This window comes from Pteropus alecto, unplaced genomic scaffold, assembly GCF_000325575.1.
Source record: "Pteropus alecto unplaced genomic scaffold, ASM32557v1 scaffold146, whole genome shotgun sequence".
NCBI classification, from domain to species: domain Eukaryota; kingdom Metazoa; phylum Chordata; class Mammalia; order Chiroptera; family Pteropodidae; genus Pteropus; species Pteropus alecto.
In genome coordinates, this window is record NW_006442107.1 from 6,037,447 (window position 1) to 6,048,742 (window position 11,296).

General features: G+C 47.5%; 1 protein-coding gene across 1 annotated transcript in view; it reads right to left on the minus strand.

The window, feature by feature from the left end:
* Window positions 1-326: 326 nt before the first annotated feature.
* Window positions 327-11,296, minus strand: part of RNF165 (ring finger protein 165) — a 93,393-nt gene continuing 82,423 nt past the window's right edge. Inside the window, exons 4-8 of the mRNA XM_006919931.3 lie at window positions 8,130-8,259; window positions 6,302-6,406; window positions 5,860-5,955; window positions 1,636-1,742; window positions 327-1,104 (exon numbers count right to left, since the gene is read on the minus strand). Of these exons, the coding sequence (XP_006919993.1) occupies window positions 987-1,104; window positions 1,636-1,742; window positions 5,860-5,955; window positions 6,302-6,406; window positions 8,130-8,259 (556 nt within the window). The 3' untranslated portion in view covers window positions 327-986. The remainder of the gene's footprint in view (window positions 1,105-1,635; window positions 1,743-5,859; window positions 5,956-6,301; window positions 6,407-8,129; window positions 8,260-11,296) is intronic.

Consider the following 11,296-nt stretch of genomic DNA (forward strand, 5'->3'; position numbering starts at 1 on the left):
CTGGCCCCTCCCCGGTTCAGTGTGGAGCTGAGGGGGTGGCTGGAGCTAAGTAGATGGGCTCTGGAACTGGGGAGCCCTCCTTCAAGACAGAATTCCCCTCTTACCTACTCAAACTCTACCTGCCCAACCCTGGCCAAGCCCCTCAGAGGCCCATCAGAGACCCTTGCCTGCTCCTTTTTCAGTCCTCCCCTTTCCCGGATGCCCCCTTCCATGCTCCGTGCACTGTAAACATGAGAAAAACAAAAGCAAAGGAAAAAAACAAAATCAAAAACAAAACAAGAACCCCCCCCTCCCGCCTCCCAACCTGGGTGAAAAAAAAATCATCCTTTTTCATCATAAACAGGATTTGGCTTTTTTTTTTTTTTCACCTTTGATTCCTTTTTCTTTTTCTCTCATAAAGACGGGAAGATTTGGGCTGTCGTTGGTTGGTTCAGTCAGGCACCAAAACAAGAAACTCAATGAGAAATATTTGGTGCGAATTAGGTAATAGCGACATGTCCACCACAAGATGACTAGAGCACCACACACAACATTTTTCTTAAGCTAACATGCTCCGGCTGCCATCCACAGAAATAGCTAGAGACCCCTACATGGTTTCTACGTGGTCGAGAGGTATATGTACAATCCTTCGAAGGACAGGATTGAGGGGCCAGTCTACCAGCTAGGACCTTCAGGATCACATCTAGATTCTCGGCAGGCAGCGTGGGCCCCACCTTCCCACCCCTGCTCCGGGCACGGCCAGCTCCCTCCCTTCCACGCAGCGAGGGGAGGCGGATGGGGACAGTCACCATTCTGGATGTGTGGGTCCTCCCCCGACCCCTCCTTTCCCTTAGACACTGATACCACCAACTCCTCTTTCCACAAAATGTGCTTGCAGGCTTTTCCTCTACATCAAATGGCTCAGAAGGCAAAGTTTGGCTGCAAGGGCTATGGCCGTGGGGGGACCTGGTGAAGGAAAATGGGGTGTCCACTGGCTAATTCCTCCCTCAGCTGTCGGCTCCCAGTTGTGTCTCAATGTCCACCCGGCAGATGGGGCATTTCTTGCTCATGGCGAGCCACTGGTCTACGCAGAGTTGGTGAAAGAGATGCATACATGGTAGGCGCCTGGAAGAGAGCGGGGTGTCAGAGCGATGGTAGCGGGGAAGGGGCCCGGGGCTGGGCCAGGAGCTGAGGGATAGCGGCGACTCAAGGGACCAGGAGACTCACACCTGGGATCACTAGCGGAGGGACCAAAGAGGGTCTTGGGAGCCCTGTCATGGAGTGAGGCTGTAGCTGGGGTGGGAAGTCGTGGCAAGAAGGAGAGCCCCCAAGCCTTCCTCCTCTACGAAGCCCTTTCAGTTCAGCCCGAAACAATGCCATGACTTTGTCTTAGACCCATCCAGGCCAAATATCAGGTGTTCTCTTACACTTAGTATCCACGAGTCCACACCCACAGGCACCACACATCTAGAATGTTCTACATCCCACCTTTCTAGAACAACTACGAAACACACTATCGCACGCATGCCCACACACGCAGGGGCACACACACACTCACACATGTACAAGCAAACCCCACCCCAGACACAAAACGCGTGATTGGTCACCAATATCTGAGAGCAAAGGGAGAGGGAATCCAAAAGGTCGGCCTCCTACCTCACATCTTCTCCATCTTCTAGCATAGACAGACAGATGGTGCATTTCTCGTCTGTGTCTGACTCCTCCCCGTCTTCTTTTTTGCCCTTGCCATCCTGGGGTCTTCGCTATGAGAAGCAGAGAATTCGTGAGCTGGAGCAGACTCACCTGGTGGCCGTTCTCTTTCATCCACAGCCTCCCACACCTCTCAGCAGCCTCTTCCTTTACCTCTTGCCCCCAGTGATTCGGTCTCTTTTTGAGTTGCTAAGTAAGACCCGGGCTTCTGTGCTCTTCCCAAACCCTTCTCCCTGCCTTCTCTCCAACCCCTCCTCCTTGCTGTAGAATACAGAGGGTTAAAGCAAAGTAAGGAAAAGGCCAACTGGACTATTCATTTATTGTCTATTCCTTTGTTTATTCATTACTCGATGAAGGCAAAATACCTCAACCTGGCGTTAACAACTGTAATTTGTACCATGCTGTTATTTTATATTGTTAGATTTCTCTTCCTATCTAGAAAGTGCCTTTAAGACATGAGATTAGCCATCATGTAGACACTCTGTTTATACTTATTGACTTTAATTGTCCTGTTTTAAATTCTATGATAATTATTAGAAAATAGTCAACCACTATGTAGAAAGTTTCAAGTTCTTAGATGGCATGGACCATGGCTCCCTCTTCTTTAGGTATCACCCCACACTTGGCCAAGTGCAGGTACATCATTGGTGCTTAACAAATATTATGGAGAGGAAGGAATGTAATCAGTGAATGAAATCAGCCCACCTTTTTTGCTCCCATCTCCATGCTGTGCAGTGAAATAGCTTGCTAATTACCCATGGGAAGAAAATTACCCTTCTGTCCCCTCTACAGGGATAAGCAGACTTAAAGGTTGTTTTACCTAGAGAAAAATCTGGTGAGTCAGAGATGACAATGACCCAGAGAATGACTATGACCTTGGGGCCAGGCCTAGACACCAGGTCTGCCCACGCTGGTCCGTAAGCTCTGGATTTCTTAGTCTGATTCATCTGGACAATGATGTAACCTCACTGGAACATACAAGAATATCCATGCCTGCTGTTCTCAGCCTCCCCGTGCCCTACACCCCACTGTAAACCATCCCAGGCCACTGCAATAAGTTTCCCCTTATCTAGAATTCAGAAAATCAGAATTATAGTCCTAGTTCCACATAATTTTCATGGCTTTTCAGTGTGAATGGAGTCATGACGATCTGCCTGCCTAAGAACCCAGCTGTGTTTGCTGGAGGAGTGGCCTTTCATTGGCCCTGTGAGAAAAGGATGTTTGATAAAACATACTATAGAGAATCAACTACTTGCCTATTTTCTATTGTTTTTCCCAATTATTCATGATTTCCTTTCATAGTTAATAATTTTAACTTAATAGTCTTACCTTATTTTGCTATATCTAATATACATTCTTTAAACCATTCCCTCTTCCAATCTCGCCCTATTTCCTCTTCTGTATTTGTAATCTTTTAAGTCTTCTAGATTTTGTCTTGTCATTATTTACGTAACTGTTACTTTAACTTTAACCTTTTCCAGCATTTATTTAGTATTTTTTATACCTTTTGCTCTTACCTTCTCAATTTCGTTAACATTCTTTTTTTCACTTTAATGTTATTAATTTTAATTTGATGTCATTTTCATATCTTTTCTTAATTCTTGTCCTTTTTATATTTTCCTATTTGATTATATATTTGTCTGTACTTTTTATTCTTCTATCATGACTATTTTAAAATATCCTCTTTATATTATTTTACTCTCAACTTAAATTTTTAAAGCTTTCTTTTTCACATTTTATTTGGGTCTTAAACTTTGTCATTTCTCACTTTTAATTCTTCCCCTTCCTTTTTTATAATATTTGTATTCCCCTAATTCTCCTTTTGTTCTCATAAGTTTTTAACTCAGCTCTTTATCTCACTGATTCAGTCCATTTTTCCTTTTCATCCTTTGTGCTTATTCTTTTCCTTATGTCCTCACAGCCTGTTGTGATGATGGCGGGTGGAGCGTATGGCCCTGGCGGGAGTGAGGACACCCAGTCAGGAAAGCAGAAGTTGCTCCCAGGCTCCTGAGCAAACCTCATTCTCTCCCATGTTCTTCTCCAATAACTTGAAGCTCTCTCTAGAGAGTGATCATTTGCCCCTTGCAGATGACACTTTTAGTTACTGAAATACTATCATTTCCTCTATTAGCACACTATCCATATCTGACACAGAGTAGATACTCAAATGTTCGTTGAAATCGCTTATGGATAAATCCAGTGCCTCTATGAGAAGGTGCATAGACCAAGATTCATGGTCTTTGACATTGACCTCCATGAGCACCTGGACAAGCCTCGAACAAGTGAGACTCGCATCAAGGGGAGAGCAGCTCAGTATTGCTGAGCACTCGCCACTTACCAGACACCGTGCTGAGCTGTGTGTATCCATTGTCCCACTGAATCACCAGAATACCCCATATGGTAGCTACTAATATATCACTCTCATTTTACATTCAAAAGGGCAGGGAAGTGACCCGAAAAGCCAAGTAAGTTGTCCAGAGTTACACAGTTATTAGTCGCGGTGATTATAAACTGAATATCTGTGTCCCCAGAAATTCATATGTTGAGACCGTAACCCCAATGTCATGGTATTAGGAGATGGAGCTCTGGGGAAGGTGATTAGGTTTTAGATCATATCACCAAAGTGAAGCCCCATGATGGGATGAGTTCCCTTTTAAGAAGAAAAAAAGAGACCAGAGCTTCCACTTTTCACCACGTGAGGACCAAGCAAGAAGCTGGCTCTCTGCAAGCCAGGAAGAGAGCACTCACCAAGAACCAAATCTGCCGGTGCCTTGATCTTGGACTTAAATGTCTGTTGTTTAAGCCACCCAGTCGATGATATTCTGCTATAACTGCCCAAACTGATTCAGATAGCAGTAAAACTGAAATCCCAAACGGACCGTATCTGACGCTAACACCTAATGCTCACCAAAGCCGTATCCTAGGGCCCTGCGAGGAGGTGAAGATGGACTCTAAGTTTCTCAGTGCTTATCAAGCTTTTGATTCTTAAGTTTTTAAAATTTATTTATTTATTTGCTTTCACAGCAGACTTTATTTTTTTAGAATAGTTTTAGTTAACATAAAAACTGAGCAGAAAATACAGTGCATTCCTTTTTCCTTCTCCCTCTTGACCCAGAGTTTGCCCTGTCGTTAACATCTTGCTTTAATGTGGCATACTGGTTACAACCGATGAACCAGTAGTGATGCACCATCATCCACCAAAGTCTCTTAGTTCACACTAGGGTTTGCTCCTTGCATTGAACAACAGTCCTATGGGTTTTGACAAATGTGCATTGTCATGTGTCCACCATTACAAAATAGCTTTACTCCCCTAAAAATCCTCTGTAATTCACCTATTCATTCTTCCCTCCCTCCCTCAAAGCCCCCAGCAACAATGGATCTTTTTACTGTCTCTGGTTTTACCTTTTCCAGAATGCTATATATTTGGATTCATACGGTATGCAGCCTTTTCAGGCTGGCTTCTTCCACTTAGTAATATGCATTTCAGGTTCTTTCATGTCTTTTAATGGCTTAGTAGCTCCTTTCTTTTGATCATGGAATAATCTTTCATCATATAGATGTACCACAAATTGTTTATCCATTCACTTATTGAGGGACATCTTGGTTGCTTCCATTCTACTAAATTTATTATTTTTAAAATTTGAACTCAGATTCCTGGCTTCTCATCCTACCTCAGATTCCTGGAGAGTACATCTCTATAGGCAGAGCCTATGAATCCGTGGTTTAAAAGCTCCACAGGTGATCTCGACGCTCAGTGGAAACCCTGCTCTAAAGCCTTAGCTGCCCGTTTGTCCGCATGTGAGACGGGACTTGGAATTCTTTCCTAAGGCAAGTCTTAGTCTTCAGTGCAGGTGCTCCCTTTGCCCATCACGCTCATATACAAACATTCGTTTCCCTGTACACCTCCCTAATATACTCACTCACAAGTCCATATGCACACACATACTCAGCCTTCTCCTTTACTGATGGGAGGCCCATCTTCCCTCCTAGGCATACTGGCAGAGGCAAGGGAGAAAATCCTGGGAAAGTCTCACAGCTTCAGAGTACCTATCAGGAGCCAAAGCTGCTAGGTTTTGGACTGTGACCCCCTGTGGACAACCAGGCCAAGGTCAACTAGACAACCCGCACTCCCCACCCTGACTACTCAGGTTGGCCTGCTGGCCGACTCACCTTCTTGTACTTGTGGGGGAAGGTGAACCTCTCGATAGTATTCTGTACAGCTCCCCGAGTCACGTTTCCCAGTCTGTCCTCGAGCTGCAGCAGCTCCTGCAAAGAGAAAAATGGACATGTACACTCAGAGCATGCAAAGGCACACATACACACAAGATGAGGAGGCGCGGCACTGAAAGATGTTAGCAGGAAGCCTTCAAATAGCCATCAGGAAGAACCTGTCAGATGCCGAAAGACCTCAAAATCTCTACTCGATCTTCTTTCTCTCTCTCTTCCTCTCAACCCTGAGGCTCCCCGCTCCACCCATGCCCTGCCCACCAGCAGCGGGGAGGGAGAAGGGACACAATGAATGATAATGATAGATAATAATGGCTTCTTCACCATCCCTGCAGGAGTCAGGCTGGCAGGAAGATTCCAGGATTGGGGGGAGGGGGGTGCATACCTCGTAGCTCTCCCTCACTGCAGAGGTATGTCTGCTGGGGTTCAGTCCTTGGAGAGCAAGGAAGTGAAGCTGAGGGTAAGGGTAGTTTCGGATTTCGTGGACGACCTGTTGAGAAAAGGGCGAATAGGATAAGATTCAAGGGTCCATGAGCCCAGCTTTAGACTCTTCCTCTCACAACCACCAATCTGAGCGCCCTGAGATTCTGTGGGAAGTAGTTCCATCTTTCCCGCTCCTGGGTCCCATGCTCCTCGTCAAGAACGGAGCTTGTGCTGTACCAGCCCCAGAAAGAATAACAAAATCCATCCAGTAACGCCTAGCCTGATGGGGCATTTATTTCACGGCAGGCACTGCTCTGTCTCCACATCACTAACAAATTATCTCATCTGATCTATGATACGAGTGCAATTACTATACCCATTTTACTGATAGGGTAAGTGAGACACACACGGATTAAGTAAATGGCCCAAGTTATGCAACCGTGTGGCAGAACCACGATTTCAAACCCAGGGAGTTGGCGGGCAGAGTCCATTCCCTTCCCCTCGACTCTGCACTGTCTGACCAGGATGGGACAAGTGAGGGCTCAAAATTTAAGGGGGCAGCAAAAAACTCAGTATTCAAGATAAAAAATATTTTAATGCAATTTTAAAAATTAAAATCGATGCAAAAAATCCATAATGAACAAAATATTGAAATTTTAAATAACGACAGGATTTGCCCGTGCTTGCATGGCGCTGCCTCACTCACCTCACCCTGACCCAGGTATGAGTCGGAGGGGCCAGGTGTCCAGCATAGCAACTCATCTTACTCCCTGCAGGACCCTGCCCTGTTTCTTAACCTCTCCATGCTCCGTTTGCAAAATAGGGATAATACCCTTTGGTGGGGGGTTGTTGAGAGGCTTAAATGAGATACCTCGGTAAAGTGCTTGGAACAGTACCTAGTACGCAATAAGTGCTCAATAAATGTTAGCTTTTATTCTTAGAACGTAGTGCTTCACAAAGAACCTCAGAGCTGACAGAACATCCCACGGGACTCGCCTGAGCCTCTCATTTTACAAGTATGGAGACTGAGGTGCTGAGTGGTTAAAGGCAGAGCCCCAGGTCGGAAGGCTGGGAATGTGCGTTAGGGCAGCAACAGGAAGAAGCTGTCAGGGAATGAAAAGATTTTCAAGTCTTTCGCTGCTTTAATGGAATATCTTCGCCTTCATTCTACGAAGCCTGCAGTGCTCGGCACTTGAAGGCCCCCAAACCCATCCTGACCCTGCCGCAGTCCTGGCACCCTGCGGTGAAGAGGCCAGCCCCCTGCAGAAAGCAGACTGGGTCAGCAGGCTGGGCCCAAGGGCTGCCCCTGAGATCTCGTTCTCCTCACACGAGTCCTGTGAGATGGACCGGGTAGGGGTCTTCATCCCATTTTACAGATAAGTAAAACTAAAGCCCAGAAACTCTTAGAAAATAACTAAATGAGATCCTACAGGTTCTAGAGACCTCCCTGCCCACGGTTAGCCCTGAGCCTTTTCCCCACAGTCCACGCCATGCTGCGCCACCGCGTGCCACCCGCTGGCGCACCACATGGCTCTGCCAGCAGCGCTGGCCTCTGGTCCAGCGGTTTCCTTTTCTTTCCCCGCAAGCCAGAGTGGGAATAGGAACTAGGAGGGAAGGGGAGCAGTTGGCCTGCCTGGGAGCAGGACACAGGGAGCAGAACGCAGAGGAAGGGGATGCAGGAAGCAGGACATGGGGCAGGACACAGTGGGCGGGACACAGAGGAGCCACAGGCCTCAGGCCCCCGAAGCCCCCAAGAGGCAGTGGGTTTCCTGGTAGAGCCCCTCACTCACCATCTGCGTGGAGGAGGAGTTCCTGGGAAAGTGATGCATTCGCGGCGTCGCCAGGTAATGCTGATAGTGCTGTGGGATGGGCCGCACCTGGAACTGAGCGGGACTCAAGCCGGCGTCCACACTGAGGTCCCTGCAGGGACACAGGTGGCGTGACTCAGCCATCAGGTTATAGAAGGGACCTCAGACATCAAGCCTACGGTGTAGAATCAGTCACAAACTGCCAGAGTTGCAAGAGGCTGGACCTTCCCTTGCCCGACCTCTCTCTTTACAGGGACGGGAAGGAGCTCAGACAAGGAAAGGGCTCTGCAGGGTCTGAAGGGGCTGGAACAGTCTAGGCGTCATACGACCTCTTGAAACTGGTGTCCCTAGGCACCCTCCCAATCCAAACGGAGCTGGTCAGGGATTCCGAGCGGAGGAAAGACAGTGCAGAGAAAGCAGAGGGGGCAGCAGAGGCCACGCTTCTACCACTTGGAGGAAACAGCAGAAGAGGGCCGTCGAAGCTGTGAGGCAGGAACAGCGAACCTGGGCCACAGCCTGCACCCTCTCTCCTAAAAGTATACACAAATTCATGTCACTTAAGAATTAGTCAACTAATGCAAGTGAAAAGGAACCAGGGCTCCTTGGAAAATGGCTAATTTCAGGTCTGGGCAGCAAAAGTGCAAAACGAGATGGAAAGATCTTGTCGTAACTGAAAGCAAGGCAGTTTTCAAATATTACCGGGATCATGTCAAAAGGATTCAGGAACCATCCTGAAGAGGTTCCCACTGCCCAGAGTATGGACGATTTGCATATCAATGAGTATAACTGCAACAGATTGAGACGCATCAAATAGGTACAAGTCCACGAGAATGAAATGATGGGGGAAAAAATCAGTCCTTTTGAAGGATGCTAAGGAACTGACTCCTCATTTTGAACACTAGGAAGTAAAGGGAAATAACCAGCATTTATCTTGCCTTTCTTTTATTAACTCTACTTCAGGGTAGCCAAGTAGTTGAAGGGAAATTTCTCTTTGTAAAAGTTTTCTAGCTAATACATGAATAAGGAATGATTAAATTATTTGTCACCTTTTTGTATGCCCTAAAGAAATAAAGGATCTAGGCAAAGATCATCAATTGCCAACATTACGAAAGGAGAGAAAACCAGCTTCCTGTTAAAAAACATAAAACCAACAGCACCTTTAAAGTATTTTTGCCAAAAAATAAAAGTTAAACTTGAATCTGCTCAAGCCTTGAGCTAAGTGCCAATGCATAGGGAATGTAGGGAACCGAGGCACATCGTAAGTGATACCGCTAGCACGTGACCTGCAAAATCCAAGTAAGGGGATGCTACAGAAAAAAAAATACCTGATTTCTTCAACAAAATACATTTTTTAAAAAGAGGAAGAGACGAAAAGCATGAAAGGAGCTTCTGTTTCCGGCTGTGATATGTATGTATTATGATGTCTAAACTATGTTTCGCATACACACATCAGTCCGGAGCCCAGTCTGTCCTTCGGGAAATCAATTCTTGGAGCCGGTTGGAAGCAAACTTAGAAATCCACTAATCCGGCCGATTGTTTCCGCAGGCCCATCTGAGGCCTGAAACGGGGCAGTGCCTTATCCATGGTCCTCGGCTAGCCAGTTCGGGCCACCGGGGTTTCTGACCATTGGCCGGGCTCATCCTGTGACCTGTCTCAGAAAAAGTAGTTCCACAGGGCACCTCCGTGTGACAGAAGCTCTGACTCAGCACTCTCAGGGGACCCAGCAGATTTAAAGCAGCAAAGGGACATTCAGGCAATTCTACCAGAAGCAAAGTCCCAAGGAACTTGGAACAGAGTCACCCCAATTCCAAGAATGCTGACTGGAGAAGCAAAAGACACCTTGACCTTCAGATGAAAGGGACGGTCTGGATGGGTTGGGCTCTGGAATTCCCCTCTTATCACCCCATGATCCCCGAACAGGGGCGGCTGCATAAACCCTAAAACTGCTGGGGTCAGGACTTGCCTGAAGAGACATCAGCCCCTGGAGGAGCAGTGTCCGCCGCCTCTCTGCTGCTGCCACCACCAGTGAGAACCTGGCTGAGTTTTAAAAGGAGTCGCAGAAACACGCTGAAGGCCTAAAGCCACGGTTACCCAGAACGGTACCCTGGAGATATCTCGTGGACATCATCTCAATGCACAACTTTTATCAGTTGTGTCTAAACATCAAACTGAACTTTATTGTCCACTGTCAATGGCCTTGAAGCATGGAAGAGTCTGGTTGCTACACTGACCCTTCCATCCTCCCTGACCCTTCCATCCTTCCCAGGGAACTTGGCCCCAAATTGCGGCATCATCTTGCAGGTGAGTCAGGAGGCTTAACTGAGGCAGAGTTGCCTGCAGAGGAGGGACAGTAGAAAGTTCTGTCCTCTACCCACCTACCCCCACAGGTGCCTAGACACTGCTGCCTAGACGGGACTAGGGCTGAGTGGTGGGGTGGTGTGTGGTCTGTACGGGGGGTCAGAATTGGAACTGTGAATCTGGAATTGAGTCAGAGAACGAGTATGATGAAGATGGAGACATGGGACTGGCAGCTCAAGGTCAGGGTCAAGTTATTGGGTCTAGCCCAGAAAGGGAGCATCCTAGCTGAGAGCAGCTGCTTGGGTAGAATTAAAATATCCTGAAGTAAGGGAGAAGGTCAGGGCAGCCTCAGGCCTGGGGTAGGACAATGATGGTTGGGGCATCCCTATTCCTGGAATGACCTAGGGCAGAAGCCAATAGTTTCTGATGGCTCTCTAAAAGGAAAGGGGGACCGAAGGATTGCAGACGCACTCTGCCCACCTCCTCCCTCCCAAGGCTCCTCGCGGACGGTGGGAGTAGCGGCTCTATAATGCGTCTAATTTCCAGACTGCGCATCTCCTGGCAGCAGAGGCCTCCCTGGAAAAGAGGGGCTGGATGCTATTGGCATGATCACAGTTACAAAAAGCCCCTCACCACCAGGAGGCTGGGCCTTGTTGGAGCAAAGCTAATTACAAAGGAGGGTAAGTTGTCACCTATTCCTCTAGAAAGGGCTTCCTACTTGGGAAGTAGAGACAGGACTGGCTGAAAGGGCCCAGGGGTAGGCCCAGGCAGAACTCCGGGCAGGGGCCCCCCAGCATCCCCTGCGTCCCCAGACCAGCCTCTGGGGCCTCAGTCTTCATGTTTCTTGGAA